Source organism: Dasypus novemcinctus, chromosome 3 (genome assembly GCF_030445035.2).
Source record: "Dasypus novemcinctus isolate mDasNov1 chromosome 3, mDasNov1.1.hap2, whole genome shotgun sequence".
Taxonomy (NCBI): domain Eukaryota; kingdom Metazoa; phylum Chordata; class Mammalia; order Cingulata; family Dasypodidae; genus Dasypus; species Dasypus novemcinctus.
This window is the reverse complement of record NC_080675.1, coordinates 147390927-147417928: the sequence shown is the minus strand read 5'-3', so window position 1 is coordinate 147417928 and position 27002 is coordinate 147390927. Positions and strand designations below refer to the sequence as shown.

The 27002-nt window shown below is 40.8% G+C and overlaps 1 protein-coding gene and 2 pseudogenes across 1 annotated transcript in view; 2 read left to right on the top strand and 1 right to left on the bottom strand.

Moving 5' to 3' along the window:
* The first annotated feature begins 589 nt into the window (after positions 1–589).
* Positions 590–2884, top strand: LOC131276832 (large ribosomal subunit protein uL13 pseudogene; annotated as a pseudogene).
* Positions 2885–10209: 7325 nt separating this feature from the next.
* Positions 10210–27002, top strand: part of HEXA (hexosaminidase subunit alpha) — a 41314-nt gene continuing 24521 nt past the window's right edge. The window contains exon 1 of the mRNA XM_004463730.4: positions 10210–10529. Coding sequence (XP_004463787.1) covers positions 10277–10529 — 253 coding nt within the window. The 5' untranslated portion in view covers positions 10210–10276. The remainder of the gene's footprint in view (positions 10530–27002) is intronic.
* Positions 24127–25046, bottom strand: LOC101433459 (integral membrane protein 2B-like; annotated as a pseudogene).

Here is a 27002-nt window from a genome sequence, read left to right as displayed (position 1 = left end):
GCCACAATAAAACCATGTGTGATAGAGGAACCATGATACAAATAACATCTGACTTCTCATCAAAATATATGTCCATAGGAGACAATGGAATATATTAAAGTGAAGAAAGAAAAAACTGTCAATCCAGAACTATATACTCAAAAGAATTATCTTCACCAATCAATAAAGTTTGATAATGTCATTGTCAAACAGACAAAAATTGAAAGAAATAATCAATGGCAGACATCCACTACAAGAAATACTAAAAGTAATTCTTCAGGCCCAAGAGACATGCCACCAAGTGGTAACTCAGATTTACAGGAATAAATTAAGATTGCTGGAATGGATTTGTTTTCTATAATTAAAAACTTCTAGTCAACAAAAGACACTATTAAGAAAATAAGTAGGCAAACCACAGAGTGGGAAACAATATTCATGAATTCTATCTGATAAGAACTTGTATCCAAAAGTCATAAAGAATGCCTACAATTGATAATAAAAAGATAAACAATGTAATAAAAAATGAGCAAAAGAATTAAAGATACTTCATAAAGAAAAATATACAAATGACCATGAAAAAGGTGCTTGATATCATTAGGGAAATTCTATGATGGCTAAAATGAAAAAACTGACAACAAATATTGGCAAGGATGCGGAAGAACTGAAACTCTTATACATTGCTGGTGGGAGTGTAAAAAGGATCAACTTTTGAGAAAAGTTTGGTAATTTATTCTACAGTTAGCTATACATTATCTATTAATCTATACCTAATTAATAGCAATTCCATTCTTGGTAATTTACCCGAGAGAACTGAAAACTTATGTCCACAAGTGGACTTTACAGGAATATTCATATCAACATTATTTGTAATAGCCAAACCTGAAAATAATCCAAATATTCATAAAAGGGAATGAACAAAAATTTACATTATATTAATATAATTAAATGTCTTCCAGCCATAAAAAAGGAATGAAATACTGTGTGCACAACAACATGAATGACTCTCATAGATATTATGTTGAGTGAAAGAAGCTGGACACAAAAGAATACATGCTGATGATACCATTTATATAAAGTTTCAAAACAGGAAAAAATGATCTTGTTCTTCCTCCATCCTCCATCTTCTTCTCCTTTTCTTTCTGAATCGGCTTTGCCAACCTCTCCAGTCTCATCTTATGCCACTCTTTTTTTGTGAATACTGCCCTCTAGTTACACAGGCTTTCTTTTAGTCTCAGGAATGTCCTAAACTCCTTCTTGCAGATCTGTTCTTCAGATGCTCTTTATTTTCTTGACCAAACTCTACTCTTTCGTCCAGTCTTAGACTAAGTATTACTTTTTTTTAAAAGAATCATTCTTTTTTTTTTAAATTTCTCTCCCCTGCCCCGCCCCCCCCGAGTTGTCTTCTGTGTCCATTCGCTGTGTGTTCTTCTGTGACCGCTTCTATCCTTATCAGCAGCACCTGGAATCTGCGTTTCTTTTAGTTGCGTCATCTTGTTGTGTCAGCTCTCCGTGTGTGTGGCGCCATTCTTCGGCAGGCTGCACTTTCTTTTGCACTGGGTGGCTCTCATTACGTGGCGCACTCCTTGCGCGTGGGGCTCCCCTACATTGGGGATACCCCTGTGTGGCACAGCACTCCTTGTGTGCATCAGCACTGTGCAGGGGCCAGCTCTACATGGGTCAAAGGAGGCCCGGGGTTTGACCGCAGACCTCCCATGTGGTAGGCGGACGCCCTAACCACTGGGCCAAGTCCGCTTCCCAGTATTACTTCTTCCATGAGGGCTTCACTGATGCTCCACTTCAACTCAGATTGGAAATCCCCCATCATACACTCACAGTGTTCTATAATTTTCCTCCTTAGTATTTAACACAATTGTAATTATATAATTATTATTTTGTAACTACTTGTGTTTTTTTTTAAACATTTTTTACTGTTAATAAATGGTGCTTGGTGGCTAGTCTTTTGTGAACATGAATATTCTCTTAGGATAAATTTGAGGAGGGGAAGTGCTGTGATTTTAAAACACATAAAAGTTAAAATGTCCTTCAGAAAGGTTATGCTCATTTATATTCCCACCCACAGTATATGAGAAAGGATACCCTTGCTAGCAATGGGATGTTGCCTTTTTAATGATTGCCATGTAATTAGTTCTTGAATAACTGCCTCCTCCACTAAATTTTAGGTTTCAGAGAACAGAGCATAAATCTGTATTGTTTATCTGCCAAACCCATTCCAGGGCACTCAATAAAAAATTGTTAAATGAATGAATGAAAAAGAAATGAGATAAAACGAAAACAGGCCAGACCCAGGAGGCTGCTGAGGGTGGCAGAGGGGCAGATCCTGGTATTCAATGGCTGAGGCCATACCCTGAGCCACATAGTAGCCCTTGTGGCTAAAGAGGTACTGCTAGGCTGGAAGGTAGTGGTAGTGCACTGTAAGGGCATCAACATGTCTAGATAGTTCTACAGAAATAAGTTGAATTACCTGGCTTTCCTCCACAAGTGTATGAGCACCAACCAGTGGTCTCTACCACTTTCAAACCCCAGCTGCATCTTTTGGCAAACCGTGCAAAGCATTCTGCCCCACAAAACCAAGCATGGCCAGGCTGCAATGGACCTCCTTAATATTTTTAATGGTATCCTGCCCTCTTACAGCAAGAAAACGCAGATAGTGATTCCTGCCATCCTCAAGGTTATGTGTCTGAAACCCATAGGTGACTTTGTCTACTTGGGGTGTCTAGTTCACAAGGTTGGCTGGAAGTACCAGGTGGTAAAAAACCTGGAGAAAAAGAGGAAGAGGAAGGTCAAGTTTTGAAGAAGCAGCTCATGAGGCTGCAGAAACAGGCTGAGAAGAATATGGAGAAGAAAATTGATAGAGGTCCTCAAGACCAATGGACTCCTGATCTAAACCCAATAAAGGCTTTTTATTAAAAAAAAAAAAAGAAAGCAGATGAGGCCAAAAGAGGCCAGAACCAAGCTCTGAGTGGTATGGGCATAAGATATAGATAGGTGGGTCTCTCTCAATGATCCAATAATAAGGCAGACTCTCTGCTCCTTTATGAAATAGTGAAGTCTTACTGGCTTTGCCTGAGATAGAATTCTCTGAATTATTGAGTTAGGAAGCAGGTTCCCAATTTTTTTTTTTTGGCTAATTCCCTTCCCATTGTACCATTTATGGAAGCTGAACTTAATGCCCCAAATGGCATCTATACTTCTTCCATTTTACACTCTTGTTCTTCAGAACCTGATATTGTATATTGTGGTAGAAAAAGGGTGAATCATTATGAATAGAGTCATTGCAGATGGAATGAAAATGCCCTAATTAGTAGCAATCTAGTTTTCAACTAGGGAAGCTATGCCTATTTGTCAAGAGGAAAACCAAAGGACATTTGGATTCTCTTTCTGGGTCTTTGTGCTAGTCAGTTCCTTGGATCACGAGATAGTGTTCTGTAGACTTTCTCAGTTCGAGTAAAGGTGTTTTCACTGCCCTGCCTGTATCCCTTGGCCTTAATACTTCAGTGTTTCTGACAGACTTCCAGTATCTAGAATCAGCATCTCCTCACCTAAAACTTTCCCTGAAGTCAGGAAAGGTTGCTCTCCCTAGAGAGAACCTAAAGTTCTGGGAAATTAGCATCCTTTTGTGATTAATCTTCAAAAAACAATGAGCTCCCTGCCTCTGAGGTAGAGGAGGTATATCTCTAAGACAAGGGTTCTATACTGTTTCCCAATTTTTCTTCAAGATTAAACTCCATTTGACCACAATGGTAACTAGCTTAAAAATGCATCTTTCATTGGCTTCCTTCTTTCCCTGATCTCACTTCCCCATTTTCCCAGTCCCCTTTCCTATCTTGTATGAAGCCCAGCATATTAAAGTATGAAATGAAAGAAGTATTGATGTCTGTTAGGGCATCAAAGTCAGCTCCTCCAAAAGTTCCATTGGTACTTTCCACATAATCTACTTGCACTTCAGTCTTTGTGTAGGGCTGACTTCTAGAAGAACTCAACCTGAGATAGGTAGCACACTGACCTCTAGCTGAAGAGGCAGAATCTACTGCTTGCTCAAAACCATAGTGGTTCTCAATCTCAACATACTTGAGGGATACAGCAAACTACCAATAGAACTGTATGATGGATCCTCAAGATTCCTCTAGGCATGCCAGAAGATATTATAAAGAGCATATGAACAGTGGACACAGGAAAAGTTCATTCCAGTGTGAGGCAATTTCCATCTGGCCATCCTGTTAATATATGTTTCATTGACTTACATTAAAAAACAAACAATTGCTACCTGAACCATTCAAGACCACAAAAGTTGTCATGTTTGATGTGGACCATTGTCTATGAGGTGCAGAGGTGCCCAAAGATGTACTTACCAAATCCAATGGATGTGTCATGATGATGGGAACGAGTGTTGTTGGGGGGGGAGAGGGGGGGTGGGGGGGTGGGGTTGAATGGGACCTCACATATATATATTTTTTTAATGTAATATTATTACAAAGTCAATAAAAAAAAAGTTGTCATGTTCACCATTAGTCATATTGTTACTTACTTGGTATACTGGAACAAGTAATCTCCCCCTCCCTTTAAATTTTTTATTTAGAAATAACTTCAAACAGATAAAAGTTTTAAGAATAGTGCAAAGAACACCCCATATCCTTTACTTAAATTCACTTACATCAACATTTTGCCTCATTTGCTTTATTTTTTTAAAGATTAATTTATTTTTTTCAATGTATTTATTTTCCTCTCCCCTTCCCCTCCCACTCACCCTCGGCTTACCATGCAGGCACTGGCTCACTGTGCAGGCACACTTTCTCTTCTTCTTTTTCACCAGGAGGCCCCAGGGATCAAACCTGGGTCCTCCCATATGGTAGGCAGAGACCCTATCACTTGAGCCACATCCACTTCCCTCATTTACTTTAATATTTCTTTTCTTGCTCTATCTATATTCATAAATTTATTTTAAAGGATTTTTTACTCTTATTTTTGTCACCAGTTCATGGATGATGATATTCCACTTTACTTTTCTGTGTGACACTGGATGGTGTCTTTCTGTTCATGATAATTGCTTCACATAAACTAACTGTTAACATCTTGACACATTTACTCTATCTCTTTCTCTTGTTTCCCTATTTTTTTTTTAAGTTTTGGCCAAACTATTTGAAAATAGGGTGTAGACATCATGACACTTCACCTCTAAGTATTTTAGCTTATCTTGCAATAACGATAGAATTCTCCTACACATCACCATGGTATCTAAACCATGTTAATTCAGTAACAACCTCCAACATACTCTCTATACTCAGATTTCCTCAATTGTGAAAAAATGTTCTTTATATCCTATTTCTTATAATCCAGAATCAATGTACTGCATCTGACTGTTATATGTCTTCAATCTTCAGTTACTGGTTGATTCAATCTACACCTTCCTCTGTTCTTTGAATACTCTGGGCCAGCTGTCTTGCAGAATGTCCCACATTCTGGATTTGTGTAATTCTTTATCATTAGAGCAAGTCTCACATGTCTAGCAAAACACCACACAGGTGATAGTATATATCTCACATTGCATCACATCAAGAGGCATATGATGTCAAGTTGTCTTAATATTGGTAATACCAAGCTTAGTTAAGACAGTGATTGTCAAATCTTTCTGTTGTAAATATATATTTCCCCTTAGTAAATAAATATACAGTAGAGTGATAATTTGATATTCTGTTTCCTAATAACCTTTAAAACACTCAATGATTTTGTTTCTTCTGATGATCCTTGCCTGACCTATATTGGGGAGTATCAAATTTCAATTTCTAGCGTTCCTTCTGTATTTATTAGCTAAATTTTTCTATACAGAAAAGCCGCCTCCTCCCCACCTACCTTCCCACTTTTTCCTTTTCACCATTTCTCTATCTTTTCCTGACTATCTCTATAGATTTGTAGATTTTTTTAAAAATTCAGTGTTATTATCTATTACTTCATTACTCTTTTTGATACTCATTTTGCCTCCAAATCAGACAGTGGGAATAAAGTTTTACTTTTCACATTTAGGCCTTTAATCTAAAGGCTAATCTAATTTTATCATGTGATTGCAAAGTAGGGATTTAGCTTTATTTTCCCTCTATTTAATCAGTTATGCCAATGCCATTTGTTGAACAGTTCATACTTTACTCATCAACTTTTTAAAATGTTACTTTTATCATATGTTATCTTTACACACATGCATTTGCCTATATTTAGGCCTTCTATTCGGTTATATTTGTTTGTTTAAACTTGTGCCACTACCACACTATCTTAATTACAAAAGCTTAATAAGACATCTCCACATCTGATAGGGTAAATGTCCCTATCTTCTTAGTTTTTAAAATTATCTTGGCTCTTTTTGACTCTTTACAAAGAAGAAAGATTGGACTGCCTTGAATTTTAAAAACAGCTTATCATTTTCTATGGAAAACCTCTGTGGATTTTTTCATTATGGAATACATTTGAATGTTCCTCTGAGCTTTTGATAGCTCAGACTGGTATCTGATTTACAAATTGGGTGAATGCAGAAGTGTTGAGGCGGCCCCAGAGAGGAAGAACTCTGCCGCTGCTGTGTCTCTTGGCGATTATCTTCCTGTTTGTAAATGGAGTTACTAGCACCTCCCATTTTGTTCCACCTCCTGTTTTTTAGTGTAGATCAAATAAAATGAGGTTCATAGGGGTAAAAATGCTGTGAGATTTTCTATGGAATTGCATTGAATCCACAGATTAACTTGGAGATTTGTTTGTGACACTGATAGGACTACAAGGAAAAATGGAAAATCTATAACTGTCATGGAATATTTAACAAAGAGAAACAGATAAAACAAATAAAGACTAATAAAGGTACAGAAAATTTAAACAATAAAATTAATATGCTTGAGTTAATATAGATGGAAATTTTAATTATGTCTTCCTTTTCATTTTTAATACTATTTATTTATGGTTTTTGTTTTTCCTTATTGTCTTTTATTGAATTTTTCCCCCAAAATTGGATTTTAGGGTATTGTTTGAACCTGGGTTTTTTCCCCTATTTTATTAATTTTTACTTATTTTAGTATTTTTTTCCTTCTTTTGGCTTACATATTTATTTTTCATGTTCATGAGTTGAATACATAACTCATTTCAAATATTTTTTTTTGTTTTTTAAAAAATAATTGTACTTATGGATTTCGATTATAGTAATTCCTCCGTTGTTGTTCAGTTTTAAATATCTTGCTATTTTCAACATGATTCCCTTTTTACCCATGAGTTTTTGAGGTAGCATTGTTTAGTTATAGAGTAACTAACACAGAGCATTTTTATTATACTCTTACCTTTGAATTCTTTTTTTAAAGATTTATTTTATATTTCTTTCCCCTTACCACCCCCCTGCCCCCCGACCAGTTGTCTGCTCTCTGTGTCCATTCACTGTGTTCTTCTGTGTCCGCCTGTATTCTTGTCAGCAGCACTGGGAATCTGTGTCTCTTTTTGTTGAGTCATCTTGGTGCATCAGCTCTCCGTGTGTGCAGCACCACTCCTGGGCAGGCTGCACTTTTTTCACGGGGGGCAGCTCTCCTTACGGGGCGCACTCTTTGCACTTGGGGATCCCCTATGTGGGGGACACCCCTGTGTGCCACGGCACTCCTTGCCCGCATCAGCACTGAGCGTGGACCAGCTCACCACATGGGTCAGGAGGCCCTGGGTTTGAACCCTGGACCTCCCATGTGGTAGGCGGACGCTCTATCAGTTGAGCTAAATCCGCTTCCCTGAATTCTAAAAATTTCAGTTTGGTAAGAGAACATGACAGCCTTTGAAATTTGTTGAAACGTTCTTTCAGATATATATCAGATAGGTCTGATATATCTAAAAACAAAATATTTTGTATATTTTGTTGGGAATACTATCTGGATTTTATCCTATATATTGGATTTTTTATTTCAAAGACTATGTTTCATTTCTATGATTTTTAATTGTCTCTTTTTCATTATACCTGTCTGTTGTTTCATTTCTACCTACTTTTGTTTCTTGAGTTTTAGTCATTATCATAATCTATTATTCTGCATATACTTCGGTGTATCCTAAACAGACTTAAAGATGTCATCATACTATGCCCCCAAAGTATTTTCATCTGAAATGCATTTATATTCTAACTGTGACTTTGCTGACTTTTTTTCTTCACGTTTTGTAATTTCTATTTGCAGGCACTTTTTTGTTCATTTGCTTTGTTTTGTTTCTTATTTGCCCTCTGTGCTTATTCCACCCTACCTGGTGGTTTGGGTTTTCCTCACTTTGACTAAAGGCCCCAGTCCATAATTAGGTCTCATAATGTGGTGTGTCAGATTTCTTGATCTATTATGCTACCAGTTAATATCATAGACCGAGTTAATGAATCAGTGGGCTGCTTGGTTTAGCAAGGTTATATTTGCGTCCTTTTGCCTCCTTAGTTCCAAAAAAGCTCTTATCTATCCCTAGATAGTGCTTGGCAGTCTTTTTTAAAAAAGATTTGTTTCCCCTTCCCCCCTGCCCCAGTTGTCTGTTCTTTGTATCTATTTGCTGCGTGTTTTCCTTTGTCCACTTCTGTTGTCAGCGGCACAGGACTCTGTGTTTCTTTTTGTTGCGTCATCTTGTTGTGTCAGCTCTCGGTGTGTGCAGCGCCATTCCTGGGCAGGCTGCACTTTCTTTCACACTGGGCGGCTCTCCTTACAGGCCGCACTCCTTGCACGTGTGGCTCCCCTACACGGGGAGGCAGGGCACTCCTCACGTGCATCAGCACTGCACGTGGGTCAAGGAGGCCCGGGGTTTGAACTGTGGACCTCCCATGTGGTAGACAGATGCTCTAACCACTGGGCCAAGTCCGCTTCCCTAAATGGTCATTTATTACTTTCTGATTATCTGCAATACTGGTCAGAAAGAGAATGATTGGAATGTTTTGGATATTCTCTCAACAAAAATTTCTAAGTGTTTCATTAGTAGTTTTTACAATCTCCTGATTTGGGTCCACTTCCTTCATTTTGTGTGACTAAGTTAATGACCCTTCTTCCAGGTTGAGTCTCACATATAGAGGTATCTTGACAAATGCTCAGTCCTGAAACTCTACTTTGACTTACTATTCTCACCTTTGAAACTATTGATCCTGTGGGATAAGGACCAGATTATGAACTTGGCTTTTCTGACAATGATTCTGATTCTCTACTTTTGTACCCTGGGTATTGTGGTAGATTGAATTATGTACCCCAGCAAAATCATATTCTTAATCCACATCCCTGTGTATGATCCCATTTATATACAGGACCTTTTGAATATGCTGTTTCTAGTCAAGGTGTGGCCAGCTGAATCAGGGTAGGCTTTAATCTTATTAAGTCCCTATAAAGAGAACCTGAAAGTCACAGAAGCTAGAAAGGAAAGGACATTGCCATGCGGTAGAAAGCAGAGATGCAAGCTAAGGAACATCTGCTGCACCCGGCTCAAGAACACTACAAACTCCAAGAGAAAGCAAGCTTGCTGATATTTTGATTTTGGAATTCTCCATCTTGCAGCCAAAGTCCCAACAATATCTTACTGTTTGAAGTGAACAACTACCTGGGTATTTGAAATTTTGTCTCGGTGGGGGGGAAGGGATTTAGGGAAGTTAACTAGGAAATTATCAACCATGAAGCCAAGCGCCTACAGAGGAGCCCTAGGCATGCCCGAGCTTGCTCTCAGAGCTGCACTTTTTTTTCGCAGTCATAAATAGATCACAAGAACTACTCCTTTCTGGCAAAAGTTCAGACTCTACCTTCCCGCCTACAGCACTTCCCATCACAACGACTTGTGATTTTACGCCTCCATTTTTCTGATTCTAAAGTTACCTCATGACTGACCTCCCAGTCAGCACGGTGAACTCGTGTTCATCATTCAAGATTCACCGTAGAAGACGCCCCCGCCCCTTTGCCCGTCTCCCCTCCTAGCCTCCCGGTTTGGGAAACTTTCCTTTCCTGCTCGCCCACTCCGCCTCTCCACCTAGCCTTTCTACAGTCTGGTGCTCTCTGTAGTTCCGTCATTGTAGGCATGGCATCGCTGAAGAGAAATGATTTACTCCTTCGCCAGTTAAAATAGCAGCCTAAGGACCCGAGCCATTGCCGGAAGCGCTGGAACGCAGGAGCTCGACGTTCACGCCCGGAACGGAAGGGCGAACAGTCAATCGCCGAGGGGGTCGCTGGCGGAGGGCTGCGCGCGGTCACGTGACACGCCGATTGTCACGCGGGCTCCGCTCACCTGACCCGGGGCTCGCGTGGCTCAGCCCTCTGAGAGAGGAGCCCAGCGGGCAATGGCAGGCTTTAGGTTGTGGTTTTCGCTGCTGCTAGCGGCAGCGTTTGCTGGGCCGGCAACGGCCTTATGGCCTTGGCCCCAAGATATCCAAATCTCCGACCAGCGGTACTTCATTCTCCCAAAGAATTTCCACTTCCACTACCATGCCGGTTCAGCCGCGCAGCCGGGCTGCTCGGTCCTCGACGAGGCCTTCCAACGCTACAGGCATCTGCTCTTTGGTGCCGGGCCCTGGCCCTCTTCGCACTACAGAGGTGAGTCGGACCTGCCCCCCCCCCCCCCCCCAATCGCTTCCCAGGCCCTGAGAGAATCTGACTTGGGACAGCCCCTCCAAATCTCCTGAAGAGCCCTTCTTGGCTATGCCTCAGATCTCTGGTCACATGCTCTCCGCTTCCTCCTGCCGTTTTTCTCCAGCTGCCAGCTCAGCTTTCCCAAGCTTGAGTCCCCCAGCCCACCTTTACTGAGATGACCTCTGAGGCCAATTTTATCTATATTAGGATTTCATAACGAAAAAAAATGCCTACTATAGGGCTGCAGTACAATCAGGATATCAAATTACTGAAACGTATGCCAGTAAACCTCTAAGTGATTCATAGGATCGTGTTCAAGTGAGTGAGGGTCCTCGTGAAGCTGTGACCAGGGATAGGTAGAGGAAACTGAAGGAGACACTCAAAATTAGTGACATGAGAAGTGTATTGACCTATGCAAAATTACATGAAAGTGTCTGGCACATAGCAGATATTCAGTAAATGTTTACACAGTGAGGGAAATCATGGAACACTTCCTTAAGAAAATGAGTTTCGCGCAGCTACTTTAAGGAGGCGGTGGATGTAATTGTCCAGATTAGAAGGAGGTACAAAGGTTTATGACTGAGTTGAAGTGCTGGGCTGGTGTCCATGCTGATGATGGGGGTTGGCAAGGAGGGAGGAGTGAAGGTGGGGAGTGTAGGTATTAAATTACACAGAATTTCTTATTGGGTATGGAGAGTTCTAAACAATTCATTAAATAGGTGACACTTAGAGAATGCCATATGATTTTAGGCAACAAAATAGAATCGATAGTTTCTGACTGGTAACAGGTACTAGGCTGGGGAGGATAAGAGGCCTGCTATTGAGTGTGGTAGTTCACGTATTTCTCTGAATCCTTCATGGCAAGTGTTAAAAGTTTTCATGCAGTTTAGGATCTCACAGTTTTATTGAGCAGTTCATTATTTCTGCGGCATCCCATTCCGAAGGTAGAAAAAAAGCTAAGGTGATTGTTGCAACCCAGCTCCTGGAGGGTATGAGTCAAGGTGACTGTAAGACCAAAGGGCATACTCGGTACATTGTCAGATGTGAGTTTTATTTATTGGGACTTAGGGACAAGAGAGGCTTTTCCACAGCTACAGGCCAAAGAATGACAGTAGCACTTTGCAAAGAAGTGGAAATAGGAGGGGCAATACATATAAGGTCTCAGAACAAAGACATTTTATAACAGAGTTACATAAATGGGGTCTGGTGATGATATTGTAAAAAGGAACTGTACAGCCTGGAGAAAGTTACAGTCTATGATACCTTCTGTATTAGCCAAAGGGGTGCTGATACAAAATACCAGAAATGGGTTGGTTTTTATAAAGAGTATTTATTTGGGGTAGGAGCTTACAAATACCAGGCCATAAAGCATAAGCTACTTCCCTCACCAAAGTCTATTTCCACATGTTGGAGCAAGATGGCTGCCGATGTCTGTGAGGGTTCAGGCTTTCTGGGTTCCTCTGGGTTCAGTTCCTCTGTTTACTCCACAAGGTCAGCTGTAGACTCTGACGCTCTCTAGGCTTTGCCTCTCTCCACAAGGTCAGCTGTGACTACCGGATGAATGGCTCTGTTTCTCTCCCTGGGGCTCCAGCTTCAGCATCAAACTCCAACATTGAAAGCCCTGAACTCTGTTCTTTGCTGTGTCTTTTATCTGTGAGTCCCCACCCACCAGGGGGTAGGGACTCAACACCCTAATCATAACTCAGTCCTGCCCAGGTACAGATCAGATTACAAGGATAATCCAGTATCTATTTTTGGAATTCATAACCATATCAAACTTCTATACCATCGGTACATTATTTCCTTGTGAGTTTTGTTACATTTTAACTTGTGTCCTCCTGCATGCAGGCAGCTGGGTACTGTAGGCTGAGTTTCTCTTAGGGAGGGGACCCACTGGACCCCCACAGTGATGGAGTAATGGAAAGGGGAAGTTTATTTATTTATTTTAATTTATTTTTTCCCGGTATTAATGTATATTTATTTTTTTTCTTTTTCCTTATTTATTTATTTTTTTTTAATTTTTTTTTTTTAAGATTTATTTATTTTATTTAATTTCCCCCCCTCCCCCGGTTGTCTGTTCTTGGTGTCGATTTGCTGCGTCTTGTTTCTTTGTCGGCTTCTGTTGTCCGCTTCTGTTGTCGTCAGCGGCATGGGAAGTGTGGGCGGCGCCATTCCCGTGCGGGCGGCGCCATTCCTGGGCAGGCTGCTCTTTCTTTTCACGCTGGGCGGCTCTCCTCACAGGCGCACTCCCACGCGGGGGACACCCTTGCGTGGCACGGCACTCCTTGCGCGCATCAGCACTGCGCATGGCCAGCTCCACACGGGTCAAGGAAGCCCGGGGTTTGAACCGTGGACCTCCCATATGGTAGACAGACGCCCTAACCACTGGGCCAAAGTCCGTTTCCCCTTATTTATTTTTTTAATGTTCCATTAAAAAAAGTTAGGTCCCCATTTACCCCCCACCCCCCTCACCCCAATCCTCCCCCCATAACAACGACCTCCTCCATTATCATGAGACATTCATTGCACTTGGTGAATACATCTCTGAGCACTGCTGCATCTCATGGTCAGTGGTCCACACCATAGCCCACACTCTCCTACACGTACACCCAGTGGGCCATGAGAGGACATGCAGTGTCCGGTAACTGTCCCTGCAACACCACCCAGGACAACTCCAACCTGAAAGGGGGAGTTTATATAGGTCAAAAGCAAGTAAGGATATGCTCTGATTGGCTGTTATAAAATTTCCATTTTATGTGGGAGGAGCATGTCTTACAGAGTGGGGAGCAGACATACACTGATTAGTATGGTATGCTTGTCCATTCTGATAAGCTGTCTCTCCTGGACTGAAACTGGTTTATTGCCAGGTATTGCTTACCTGCAGTTCGATAAGGTATGCTCCATTGTTTCATTTTCTTGGAATGCCCCTGCAGGTCAATTGGTTGTGTCTTCTGGAAAATCCTTTCTCCGAAAAGGGCAATGCCCAATGCAGGTGAACATTTTATTTTACTTAACAGTCCCCCATTTTTCCAGTGACCTCATTGGAAATTTGAAACACTCTGGTCAGCACCAATGATTTCTTTTCCTGTCAGGCAGTCAAGTAGGCTCAGTCAGTAGTTTTGTTCCTTTTTCCTTTTCCTTTTTTTAAATTTGTTTCCTTTCTTGATTGCAGTTAGGTTCATCAGGTGGTTGTTCAATTACATTTAAGACCCTTGGAGTGGAGTTCCTCCACTCCAATGGATTATGGGCGTGACCCTCTCTCCGAATCAAGGTGTCTATTATTTTTAAGTGTCTGTCCACTAGAGACAGTGCCATTTTTATTTCATTTTCCTTTTGAGTAGCTGTCTTGAGAGCAACCATCTCTCTTGAGGGTGGCAAGGACTTTGAGCAGAATCATGAAACATAGTTTCATATATTTGTAAGTGCTAGCTCCAGGTCATATGTTCCTAGGGAAGTTATGATCATGCTTATGAAAGAGTGGAACCCTGTATTATGGTAGATCAAAGGATTGGGGTTATTATTTCTCTTGCCAGTGTGAGACCTGATGTGCAAAAGATCCTAAGTTAGATTTCTGACTGGCATTAAAGGTAGACAATATATGCAGGATCACATGATCCATTCCAGTTTACCAGTGGGTAACAAAACCATGCAGTTACCTGCAGTCTACAAAGGGTATGCAGAATAGCTCAGACAATGAGCAGGAACAAATTCTAATAACACACAGAACTGTGCTATAGTTTTCTATTAAATCACAAATTTTATCCCTACAGTCATCCTAAATGCCAACTAGCACTTATAAATATATCTAAGGGTGTGAAATGGAGTTTTAACATATCTTTACAATTATTCAGCCCCTCTTTTCTGAAGTTGACAGTGTAGCATCAATGGCATTGCCAAATAGAAGGGCTCTAGATACCTTGACTGTCCATGAACAATGTTGTTTTGCCTGACACAGTGATTAATAAATAACCTAATATTTTAAAGGACCAAGTTATGATGTTTCATCTTATCAGTCAGGCTCAAACATTTCAATGGACAGACCTATTTCCTGGCCTAGGTTCTTCGTTTAATAAAATATATGGGGGCAAATTCATCCTATTTGGATTTATGCTTTTAATTGTGGTTATCAACATATGTGTTTTTATTTGCTGTTGTACAAATTGTGTTTCATGATTCTTATTTCCCATTGGAAATATCAGAAGTTTGAGTTCCTTAATATCTGAGACTTTAGGGGTATTAATTTTTACATAAGCCCTTAGTTATCGTTAAGCCAATTTGTTTTGTTTTGTTTTGTTTTTAAAGATTTATTTATTTATTTAATTTCCCCCCCTCCCTTGGTTGTCTGTTCTTGGTGTCTATTTGCTGCGTCTTGTTTCTTTGTCCGCTTCTGTTGTCGTCAGTGACACGGGAAGTGTGGGCGGCGCCATTCCTGGGCAGGCTGCACTTTCTTTTCACGCTGGGCGGCTTTCCTCACGGGCGCACTCCTTGCGCGCATCAGCACTGCGCATGGCCAGCTCCACACGGGTCAAGGAGGCCCGGGGCTTGAACCGCGGACCTCCCATATGGTAGACAGACGCCCTAACCACTGGGCCAAAGTCCGTTTCCCCGTTAAGCCAATTTGAATAGAGTTCTTCTAAGGTATTATTTTGGTAATACCAAATTATTTGTTCAATATATTAATTTAAAAGGGCTTCTCTGTATAGAAATTTGTAAGACAGATTCATGGCTTCTGTTTATTTCTAAGAGCATAGAAATGATTTGCAAGTTTTCATTTAGTATTGCCTTTCCCTTTAAGTTCAAATTTGGAGTATAAGCATGTGACTAAAGGGGAAGTTGAGGATTCCACTATGCTATGGTCTCAACTCATGCTGCTGTTATCCCGTCACAGAATTGGAGAGGCTTGAGAAATGATGGCTCTCACTTTACGAACTATTGAGAGAAACAGATAAGGTCATGGAGTGACATCATCAACATGGTCCCGTAAGATAACCCCTGTGAAAGTTTCCCTTCAGAATCACCAATAAAAAGGACAAATTTTATGTGCCTAGAGCTCTGGAGGCTGATAAAGAATGGAGATGGGCTCTACAAATGCTGAGTTGAAGAAAAAGAAAAATAATCTGCAAGAGCAGGTAGGAAGATTCATCCTGTACCGGCCGGTCCAGACCCCTGCTTCTCACTTGGCCCCACACAGGTTGGGAGTTGCTCAGAGACAACACGGCCTGGGTCTCTGCTGCTGTGGATGCAGTCTGTAGAGCCATTCACACCATCAACTTAGAACCCCCCATGCACATCCAGGCACAGGGACCTAAAAGAGAGACTATAGCAGAACTATTGACAAGAGGTGTGTGCGTTCAGTCCAGTTTCTGTTGGCTGGACCATCTAAATGCAAAACAGACTTTTCTGCATTGACTCACCTTTTTGGACAGACCCCATCTGGTTTCCTGGGGCAGGATACCCTAACAGGGAAGACACCAAAGACAGAAAAGCCTCACAGGAAAAAAAAAAGGGAGTGGGGTGGGGAATGAGCTGCTGTAATATAGGATAGGTCCCAAAATTGAAGAGTATAAGGGGAAAGAGGCACTGAGTGAGGGAGAGAATTTAAACAAATCATAGGAACTGGGGAAGAAATTATGTCCACACACACACAAAAACAGAACAAATCAATATTCCTGGAGAAAGAACAGAGGAAAGGAAGTTTTCTCCTTGAGGTGATACAATTGCAATATTAAAAATTGTATACTGCATATCCAGGGCAAGAAACAAATGAAGAGCTGAGAAAATCTACTAGATAACTTGGGGTATTTTGAAGATCTAGAATAAGATGACTCGAGCATCAAAGAAAAACATTAGTATAAAGCCAATCAAAAATTAAAAACCCTTGACAAGAGGGAGAAACTGACCTTCAGTGCTTACTCATCAAGATAATCAGATGCCTATACATCAGCAAAAAATTACAAACCATACTAAAACAGGAAGCTATGGGTCAGTCAAGGAACAAATTAGAACTTCAGAGGAAACACAGAATTTGGAACAGTTAATCAAAGTGCAAATAAGTCTCCTAAATCAGTTCAAGGAGATGAAGAAATTATGGATATAGAGTTTATGTTGGTTTGAGTCTTTTGTGGACCCCAGAAAAATGCTGTTCTTAAAGCAAACCCATTTCTGTGCCTGTAAGCCCATTGTAGGTGGGACCTTTTAATTAGATTCAGTTAAGGGGCCTTTGGATTAGATTGCTTCAGTTAAGGGCCTTGGATTAGATTGTGGGACTTTGGGTGGGTCTTAATCCTCTTATTAGAGTGCTTTATAAAGGGAGAGGAAAAAAAAAGCAGACACAGGAAAAAAGCCACAGTAACAGTGAGAATCCTCCAGATGTTGATGATCCCTGGAAAGAGAGAAAAGCCACAGACAGAGCAGTCCAAAGCTGAAGCAACAAGGCCCGGGGCCGAGGGAAGAGATGAATGGACCCTGCCATGTGTCTGATCACCCATAGCTGAGCTCAGGGAGAAAGTGAGTCTGGAAGAAAAGGTGGAGGCCAAGATCAGCAGAGGCCGCCATTGTGCCTTGCCGCAAGGCAGGAACCCTGGATTGGACTGCTAGCAGATGGTCTGTGGTGAGATAGCATCTCTGATGATGCCTTGATTTAGACACTTTCACAGTGTGAGAACTGTAAGCTTTTAACCTAATAAATCCCTATTGTAAAAGCCAAGCCATTTCTGCTTTGTTGCATTGGCAGTCTTCAGCAAACTAAAAGAGCTAAAGGATATTAAGAAGACAACAATATATGAGCATAAAGAAGAATTTGAGAGTATAAAAAATACATAACAGAAATTATAAGGATGAAAGGCACAATAGTAGAAGAAATTGGGCAGTGCCTCAGGGATTTAAGTGACAGCAGGAAGCACACAAATATATGTCATGAGTGTCTGAAAAGAAGAGAAAGGAAAGGTGGCCGTATTAGTCAGCCAAAGAGGTACTGATAAAAAATACCGGAAATTGGTTGGTTTCTATAAAGGATATTAATTTGGGGTAGGAGCTTACAGATACCAGGCCATAAAGCATAAGTTACTTCCCTCACCAAAGTCTATTTTCACATGTTGGAGCAAGATGGCTCCCGACATCTGTGAGGGTTCTGGCTTCCTCTCTTCCAGGGTCTTGCTCTTCTCTGGGTTTAGGGTTCCACTCTTCCCATGGCTTGTTTCTTTCTTGGCTCAGTGTGCCTCTCTTCCTGGGGCTTGCTTTCTTTCCTCTGTGTGCTTACTTCCCGGGGACTCCAGCTTAAAGCTTCAGCATCAAACTCCAACATCAAAAAACCCTCAGCTCTGTCCTTTGCCATGTCTTTTATATGTGAGTTCCCACACACCAAGGGGCGGGGACTCAACGCTGTACTGGCACACTGACATAAGAGGTTTATTTGATTAAGTAATTAAGTAAACCTCTGAAGCCAATATAATCTAATATGCCCAGAGGAAAAGATCAGTTTACAAACATAATCCAATATTTCTTTCTGGAATTCATCAATAAACTGCTATAGGAGCAGAAAGAATATTTTAAGAAATAATGGCCCAAAAATTCCCAATTCTTATTGAAAGACATAAATATTCATGTGTAAGAAGCGCAATCCACTCCAAGCAGAATAAATCCTAGTAGACCTACTTTGAAACACATAGTAATCAGAATGTCAAATGCTGAAGAAAAAGAGAATTCTGAAAGCAGCAAGGGAAAAGTAATTCGCCACATAAAATGGATCTTCAGTAAGACCTACGTGCCCTTTTCTCATCAGAATCTATAGAGGCAGGAAGGCAATGGTATGATTTATTTAAGGTAGTGAAAGAGAGAAAATGCCAGTGAAAAATTCTTTAGCTGCCTAAACTTTCCTTCAAAAATGAGGGAGAATCTAAAATATATACAGATAAACAAACACAGCAAGTTCATTAACAAGAGACCTTCCCTATAAGAATTACTAAGGGGAATTGTGCAGGTTGAAAGGAAAAGACGGGAGAGTAGCTTGGAATAATGTGAAGAAATGGAATTATCATTAAGGGTAACTCAAAGGGTACAGGCAAAACCCAATAGGACATCTACTCTCCAGTTTTTTCTGCTTGCCCAGGACAATAAACAAGGAGGTGAGGATGGACAACCACCATACCAAGGAACCAAGAGAGTCTACAACTGAAAGCAAGAGAGTCCCATTCATAAGCCATATGGGATCGACTCCCCCTCTCAATTAGAGGTGGAATGGACATCACCATCCCAGAATCCTCATGATCGGGGAATAAAATATGGACTAGAGTGGACTTATTGGTATTCTACTATAGACTTACTGTGATTCCAGCAATGGAAGAAATTATATCATTGATGTGGAGACAGTGGCCACTGGAGTTGCTGAAGTCAGGGAGAGGGAAAAAGGAGTATATAGTATGGGGGCATTTTAGGGACTTGGAATTGTTCTGAATGACATTGCAATGACAGATACAGGCCATTATATATCCTGCCATAACATACAGAATTGAGTGGGAGAGAGAGTAAACTACAATGTAAACTATAATCCATGCTGAGTGGCAGTGCGCCAAAATGTGTTCATGAATTGCAATAAATGTACCACACTAAAGAAAAGTTTTTAATTTGGGGAGTGGGGTGTATGGGAATCCCTTATATTTTTTATGCAGCATCTTATATAATCTAAATATCTTTTAAAAATAAATTTAAAATATATATTTTTAAAAAAGAACTCAATAGGACTGTATCCTCATTATACAACTTTACTCTTTAATTCCTATAAGAATCAGAATACAGTTGAATAAGAAAAAGACCTATTTCCTGATTATGGACATGCAAAATATAAAGTGGGGAAAAAAACAACATTTTAAAAGGGCAAAGTAAAGGGGAAATAGAGGGTATGGAGCAGAGAAAATGTAGGCTATTGAAACTTAAGTTGGTATCTTTTCAAATTAGTAGGTTATAAATATAGCTTGTGTATATAAACCTCAGGGTAACCACAGAGAAAGTATTTAAAAAATTTACAAAATCAGAACTGAGGAGGTGTTCAGTCAGATAACATCACAAAAGATCAGCTATATAGAAAATGAGGTTCCAGTAAAGGAAAACAGAGACAAAACAAAGATATGGCATACCAAACACAAAGGACAAAATGTCTGAGTTAAGTACTGCCTATATAGTAATAACACTGAATGTTCATGGATTAAGCTCTCCAATCAAAAAATACATATTGGCAGAATGGATAGAAAGCATAATACATCTGTATGCTGTTTATAAGAGACTTGCCTTAGATATAAAGACACAAATAGATTGAAAGTGAAAAGTTGGAAAAAGATATTCCTTGCAAATAGTAACCAAAAAAGAGTGGATAATTATATTAATACTGGCTAAAATAGACAAGAGACAAAGAAGGACACTATATATTAATAAAAGGTACATTCCACCAAAAAGAAATAATAACCATAAATACTTATGCACCAAAACACTGCCCTAAAATACACAAGGCAAATACTGGCAAAATTGAAGGGAGAAATAGACACCTCTACAATAATAGTTGGAGACTCCTATATACCACTTTCATCAGTTAATGAATATCTAGAGAAGATCAGTAAGGAAACAGAGCTTGTATAAGATGATAAATGAACTAGACTTAACTGACATATATAGAATATTGTGTCCCCAAACCATAGGATATACCTTCTTAAAATGCACAAGGATTGTTCTCCACAGTAGACCCTATGTTGGGTCACAAAACAACTCTCAATAAATTTTAAAAGATTGAAATTATACGGCGGCAGACTTGGCCCAGTGGTTAGGGCGTCCATCTACCACATGGGAGGTCCGCAGTTCAAACCCTGGGCCTCCTTGACCCGTGTGGCACTGGCCCTTGCGCAGTGCTGATGTGCACAGGAGTGCCGTGCCACATAGGGGAGCCCCACGCGCAAGGAGTCCACCCCGTAAGGAGAGCCGCCGAGCATGAAAGAAAGTGCAGCCTGCCCAGGAATGGTGCTGCACACACGGAGAGCTGACGAACAAGATGACGCAACAAAAAGAAACACAGATTCCAGTGCCACTGACAACAACAGAAGCGGACGAAGAAGACGCAGCAAACAGACACAGAGAACAGACAACTGGGGTGTGGGGGGGCAGGAAGGGGAGAAAAATAAATAAATAAATAAATCTTTTAAAAAAAAGAAATTATATAAAGCATCTTCTCTGACCATAAAAGAATGAAGCTGGAAATCAATAACAGGCAGAAAACTGGAATTTCCACCAATAAATGGAAATTAAATTACACTCTTAAACAATTAAAAAAAAATGAAATTTCAGAAAAGAAAGAAGAAATTGCAAGGGAAATCAGTAAACATCTTGATGTGATGTTTACATAGCATATCGAAACTTATGAGGGGAAGCGGACTTGGCCCAGTGGTTAGGGCATCCGTCTACCACATGGGAGGTCCACGGTTCAAACCCTGGGCCTCCTTGACCCGTGTGGAGCTGGCCCATGTACAGTGCTGATGCGCGCAAGGAGCGCCCTGCCACGCAAGTGTGTCCCCGTGTAGGGGAGCCCCACACGCAAGGAGTGCACCCCATAAGGAGAGCCGCCCAGCACGAAAGAAAGTTCAGCCTGCCCAGGAATGGTGCTGCACAAGCGGAGAGCTGAGACAACACGATGATGCAACAAAAAGAAACACAGATTCCCGTGCCACTGACAACAACAGAAGCAGACAAAGAAGAACACACAGCAAATAGACACAGAGAACAGACAACTGGGGTGAGGGGGAAGGGGAGAGAAATAAATAAATAAATCTTAAAAAGAAAAAAAAAAAACTTATGGGATGCAGCCAAGGCAATGCTGAAAGACTCTTATAGCCTTAAATGCTTACATTAAAAAAGAAGAGCTTAATTAAATCATTGACCTAACTGCACACCTGGGGGAACTAGAAAAGGAGCAGGAAACTAATCCCAAAGCAAGCAGAGGGAAAGAAATATTAGAGCAGAAATAAATGAAATTGAGAATAAATAGAATTAACAATACTAAAAATTTGTTCTTTGAAAAGATCAATAAAATTGACAAACCCTCAGCTAGATCAAGAAAGCAAAAAAGAGAAGATGCAAATGAACAAAATCAGAAGAGAGACATTACTCCTGACTTCACAGAAATAAAATGGATCATTAGAGGATCCTAGGAACAGTTTGTATGCCAACAAATTAGACAACCTAGATGAAATAGATTTTTTAGAAACACATGAACAACCTAACACTGACTCTAGAAGAAATAAAAACCTCAACAGACCAATTACAAGTAAAGAGATTGAATCAGTCATCCAAAACCTCCCAACAAAGGAAAGCCCAGGACCAGATGACTTCACAGATTACTTCTACCAGTTATTCCTAGAACAATTAATACCAGTCCTTCTCAAACCCTTCAAAAAAAATTGAACAGGAGGGAACACTACCTAACTCATTCTGTGAGGCCAACATCATCCTAATACCACTGACAGATAGCAATACTGCAGTTGTTTTAGCTTACCAAAGGGCTGCTGGGGCAAAGAACTGGCAAATGTGTTGGCTATTATAAAGGGGTTTTATTTGGGGTAAAAGTTTACTGTTCTAAGGCCGTGAAATATCCAACTCAAGGTACTTTCTCACTGAAGCCAGCTCTGTTGATCCTGGTCTGTTGCCATGTAGTGAAGTAAGATGACTGACAGTCTCTGCCAAGGTCTCTTCTTTCTGCGGCTGTAGGCAAACCTGGCATAGGGCTTGTCTCTTACCAGACCTTCTCTCTCTGGGCCTCAGCTCTACGAGTCACTCAGGGGCTTCTATTTTCCTGCAGTCCTCTCTCTTACACTGTAGAATCAAATATGGCAGATCATCCTTTGTCCTATATCTCTCTCTCAGTCTCTCTTCTGTATTTCCATTTATATCAGACCCAGAAAGAGGTCAGAGACTAAACCAGAGTCAGAACTCACTGAAGGCAGTGGACTTGGTCCAGTGGTTAGGGCGTCCGTCTACCACATGGGAGGTCCGCAGTTCAAACCCCAGGCCTCCTTGACCTATGTGGAGCTGGCCCACGTGCAGTGCTGATGCGCACAAGGAGTGCCCTGCCAAGCAGGGGTGTCCCCCGCATAGGGGAGCCCCACGCGCAAGGAGTGCACCCCGTAAGGAGAGCCGCCTAGCGCGAAAGAAAGTGCAGCCTGCCCAGGAATGGTGCCACACACACAGAGAGCTGACACAACAAGATGACACAACCAAAAGAAACATATATTCGCGTGCTGCTGAGAACAACAGAAGAAGTGGACAAAGAAGACGCAGCAAATAGACAAAGAGAACAGACAACCAGGGTGGGGGGGAGGGGAGAGAAATAAATAAATAAATCTTTAAAAAATAAAAAAGAACTCACTGAAGTAGTCCAATATAAAGCCCTAAAGCGATCTTATCAAGTACCCTTATCAAAAGCCTCTCAACTGGATTTAATGCAACGATATCATACTCAGAGAAATAGAGTAATAATATATCTGTTTTGGGGATTCATAAATAATTTCAAACTCCCCACAGCAATAAAAGGAAATTACAGACCAATTTCCCTTATGAATATTTATGAATATAAATGCAAAAATTCTCCACAAAATTATTGAAAATCAAATCCAAGAGCACATTAAAAGAATTATGTACCATGATCATGTGGGTTTTACTCCAGGTCTGAAACGGTGGTTCAACTTAAGAACATCAATTACTATAATATACTTTATTAGTTAGGGTTCTCCAGGAAAACAAGACTGATAGGCAGTACCAGTAAATATGAAATTTTATAAAATTGTCTCATGTGACATGGGAGTACACAAGTCCAGATTCTGTAGGGCAGGCCAGAAATTCCAATGAAAGTCCTCCAAGAGTTCCCCAGGAAATTTCATTCCCATATGCTGAAATCACTTCTTTTAAGGCCTTCAACTGATTAGATGAGACATCTCTCATTGCTGAAGGCAGTCCCCCCAGTTGACTGTAGATATAATCAGCCATTGATGCAACCAATTCACTCATGATTTAATTCTATGAAATGTCCTTGCAGTATAGTTAACCCAATGCTTGCTTGATCAAACATCTGGGCATCATTATGTGGCCAAGTTGACTCATCAGATTAACCATCATATACACTAAACACAAACAAAATGAAGGGAAAAACTATATGATCATCTCCATTGGTGCAGAGAAGGCATTTGACAAAATTTAGCATCCTTTATTGATAAAAACACTTAGAAAACTAGGAATAGAGGGAAACTTCTTCGGCATGATTATTTAACATTGTACTGGAAGTTTAAGCCAGAGCAGTTGGGCAAGAAAAAGAAGTAAATAGATCCAAATTGATAAAAAAGTAAAACTTTAACTATTTGCAGATGACATGATCCTATATATAAAAAGTCCCCAAAAATTGAAAATATAGCTACTAGAGCTAATAAACTAATTCAGGAAACTGGTGGGTTACAAGATCAACATACAAAAATCAGTAGGGTTTCTTTTTTTTTTTTTTTTTTAAAGGTGATGGTTTTAATTGAATTATGAGATGAAAAGATAGTAAAGCCCTGTTTATTACTTACATGAAAGAAGATTTTAAAAAATAACCACTGCACAAAATACAAAGGGTGGGGTTATGCTGTGATATTAAATCTTCTCCATATGTTCTCTTTGACTGTTGAAGACCAAATTAAAATTTCCACAGCAAATTTGTTTTCAAAATGGCGGATGGTAATGCAATTTGCTGACATCACATTTCTGAATACCTTTAATGGTTTCTCTGCATTGCAGTTTGTGAGTTGCCTTGTCTCATGGCACAATCGATAAAGAAACCCAGGTTATCTGTATTTTCGATGTCATCAGTGGTAACCGTGTGCTCATGAATCAACTAGGACTGAGTCAAATAAGTTCCAGCCTTGATGTTAATAAGTAACTCCAGCAGATTTCTGGGTGGCATGACAGTTGATGTGTTCAGAGGGATCACATAGCACTTATCCAGGTTAAGATCTAAATAGGCAGTGAGTTTCTTGTTGAAGTCATGAACAATGTTGGCAGGATCGCTATCTGCAAACTCAGGGACAGGCACACTGATGAATTCAACTTCCTCTTCCTCAAAGATCTTAATATTTTCCTCAATTGTCTGTGAGCAGCTGGGGCATCTGCAGAAGGCTTGCTGAGCATGACGTCATCTTTGATGTACTTTATTCCACAGTAGTACACATCATCTGGTTGAAGTGGAAAATACTTGTACAGGTATGCTCCTCCCAGAATGACACCTGCAAGCATAAACGCTAGTCCAAAGCACATGCACCAACACCAGGCTCTTCTTTGGCCAACTAGGACCACCTCATCTGGGTCCTTGCAGTCCACCATGGTGGCGTCTGGCAGGATGATGAGCGCCTCCTCACTGCTCTTGGGCTCATCCTTCTTGGACTCCTGGGCCAGAACCGAGTTGAAAGTTACTTTCACCATGGCGTGGCCTGGGATGCCCTCGGGGGGCGGCAGCGGGCTTCAGCTGCAACCTTCTCAGCCAGGCTTGGCTGACAAGGGCTGGCGGCTCCAGCAGCAGCTGAGGTAGTGACCAGTAGTGTTTCTATAATTAATGCTCATTCTGAGGACGTAATTAAGAAAAAAAAATCCATTTACTAATACAATAGCAATTAAATGAATCAAATATCTAGGAATAAATTTAAGGATGGACAGGATATATACACAGAAAACTGCAAAGCATCTTTAAAAGGAATTAAACGACCTGAATAAATGGAAGGACATTCCATGTCTGTAGATGGAAGAATAAATATCTTTAAGAAATCAATTCTACCCAAAATGAATTACAGATTAAATGCAATGCTAATCACAATTCCAGCAGCCTTCTTTGCAGAAATGGAAAAGCTAATTACCAAATTTGTTTGGAAGGGTAGGGTACCCCAAATAGCCAAAACCATCTTGAAATAGAAGAACAAAGGTGAAGGATTCACACTTCCTGATTTCAAAGCATATTATAAAGCTACAATTATCAATAGAACATGGTATTTGCACAAGGATAGACATTGACCAATGGAATTTAATTGAAAATTCAGAAATACGGGAAGCGGACTTGGCCCAGTGGTTAGGGCGTCCGTCTACCACATGGGAGGTCCGTGGTTCAAACCCCGGGCCTCCTTGACCCGTATGGAGCTGGCCCTTGTGCAGTGCTGATACGTACAAGGAGTGCCGTGCCATGCAGGGGTGTCCCCCGTGTAGGGGAGCCCCATGCGCAGGGAGTGTGCCCCATAAGGAGAGCCACCCAGCGCAAAAGAAAGTGCAGCTTGCCCAGGCATGGCGCTGCACACACGGAGAGCTGACATAACAAGATGACGCAACAAAAAAAAATATAGATTCCCGTGCCGCTGCTGCTGACAACAACAGAAGTGGACAAAGAAGAAGACACCGCAAATAGACACAGAGAACAGCCAACCAGGGCAGGGGGAGGAGGGAAATAAATAAATAAACAAATCTTTAAAAAAGAAAAAGAAAATTCAGAAATAGACCCTCACATGTGTGGCCAATTGGTTTTTTAAAATTAATTTATTTTCCCTCTTCCCCTCCTCCTGTTCTACTATTTTTGCTGTCTATGTCCATTTGCTGTGTGGTCTGATGTATCTGTTTCTCTTTTTTTTTTTTGTCATCTCTTCTCATTTTTTTCTCCTCTACGGTTCACTGGAATTCAATCCTGGGGACCTCTGATGTGGAGAGAGGTTCCCAGTCACCTGCGCCACCTCAGTTCCTGGTCTCTGCTGCATTTCACCTTGACTCTCCCCTTCATCTCTCTTTTGTTGTGTTATCATCTTGCTGCATGACTCTATTGTGCGGGCACTGGCTCACCATGTGGGCACTCACGCAGGCACTTACCTCGCCACATGGGCACTCGGCTCGCCACGTGGACACTGGCTCACCATGTAGGCACGCTTTCTCTTCTTTTTCACCAGGAGACCCCAGGGATCAAACCCGGGTCCTCCCGGGGTTTGCAGAAGCCCTATCACTTAAGCCACATCTGATTCCCTGGTCAATTTATTTTTTACAAGATTGCCAAGTCCACTCAATTGGGAAAGAATAGTGTCTTCAACAACAACAAAAAGTTGTGCTGGTGATAATGAGAGTCACTGAGTGTAAACTTTGAATGGATTATACAAGACATGGGATTGTATAATATACAAAATCCTGTGGTAGAAAATGGACTGTGGTTAACAGAACAAATATGAAAATGTCCTCTCATGAACTATAACAAATATATAATACTAATACAGAGTATTAATAATTCGGTGGTTTGAGAGAAAAATATATCAAATGGTAAGATATGGGCTATAGTTAATAGTAGAAGGTGCTCCTTTATTGTTTGTAACAAATGTTTCACGACAATGGAATGTGTTGGGTGGGTGATATATCAGA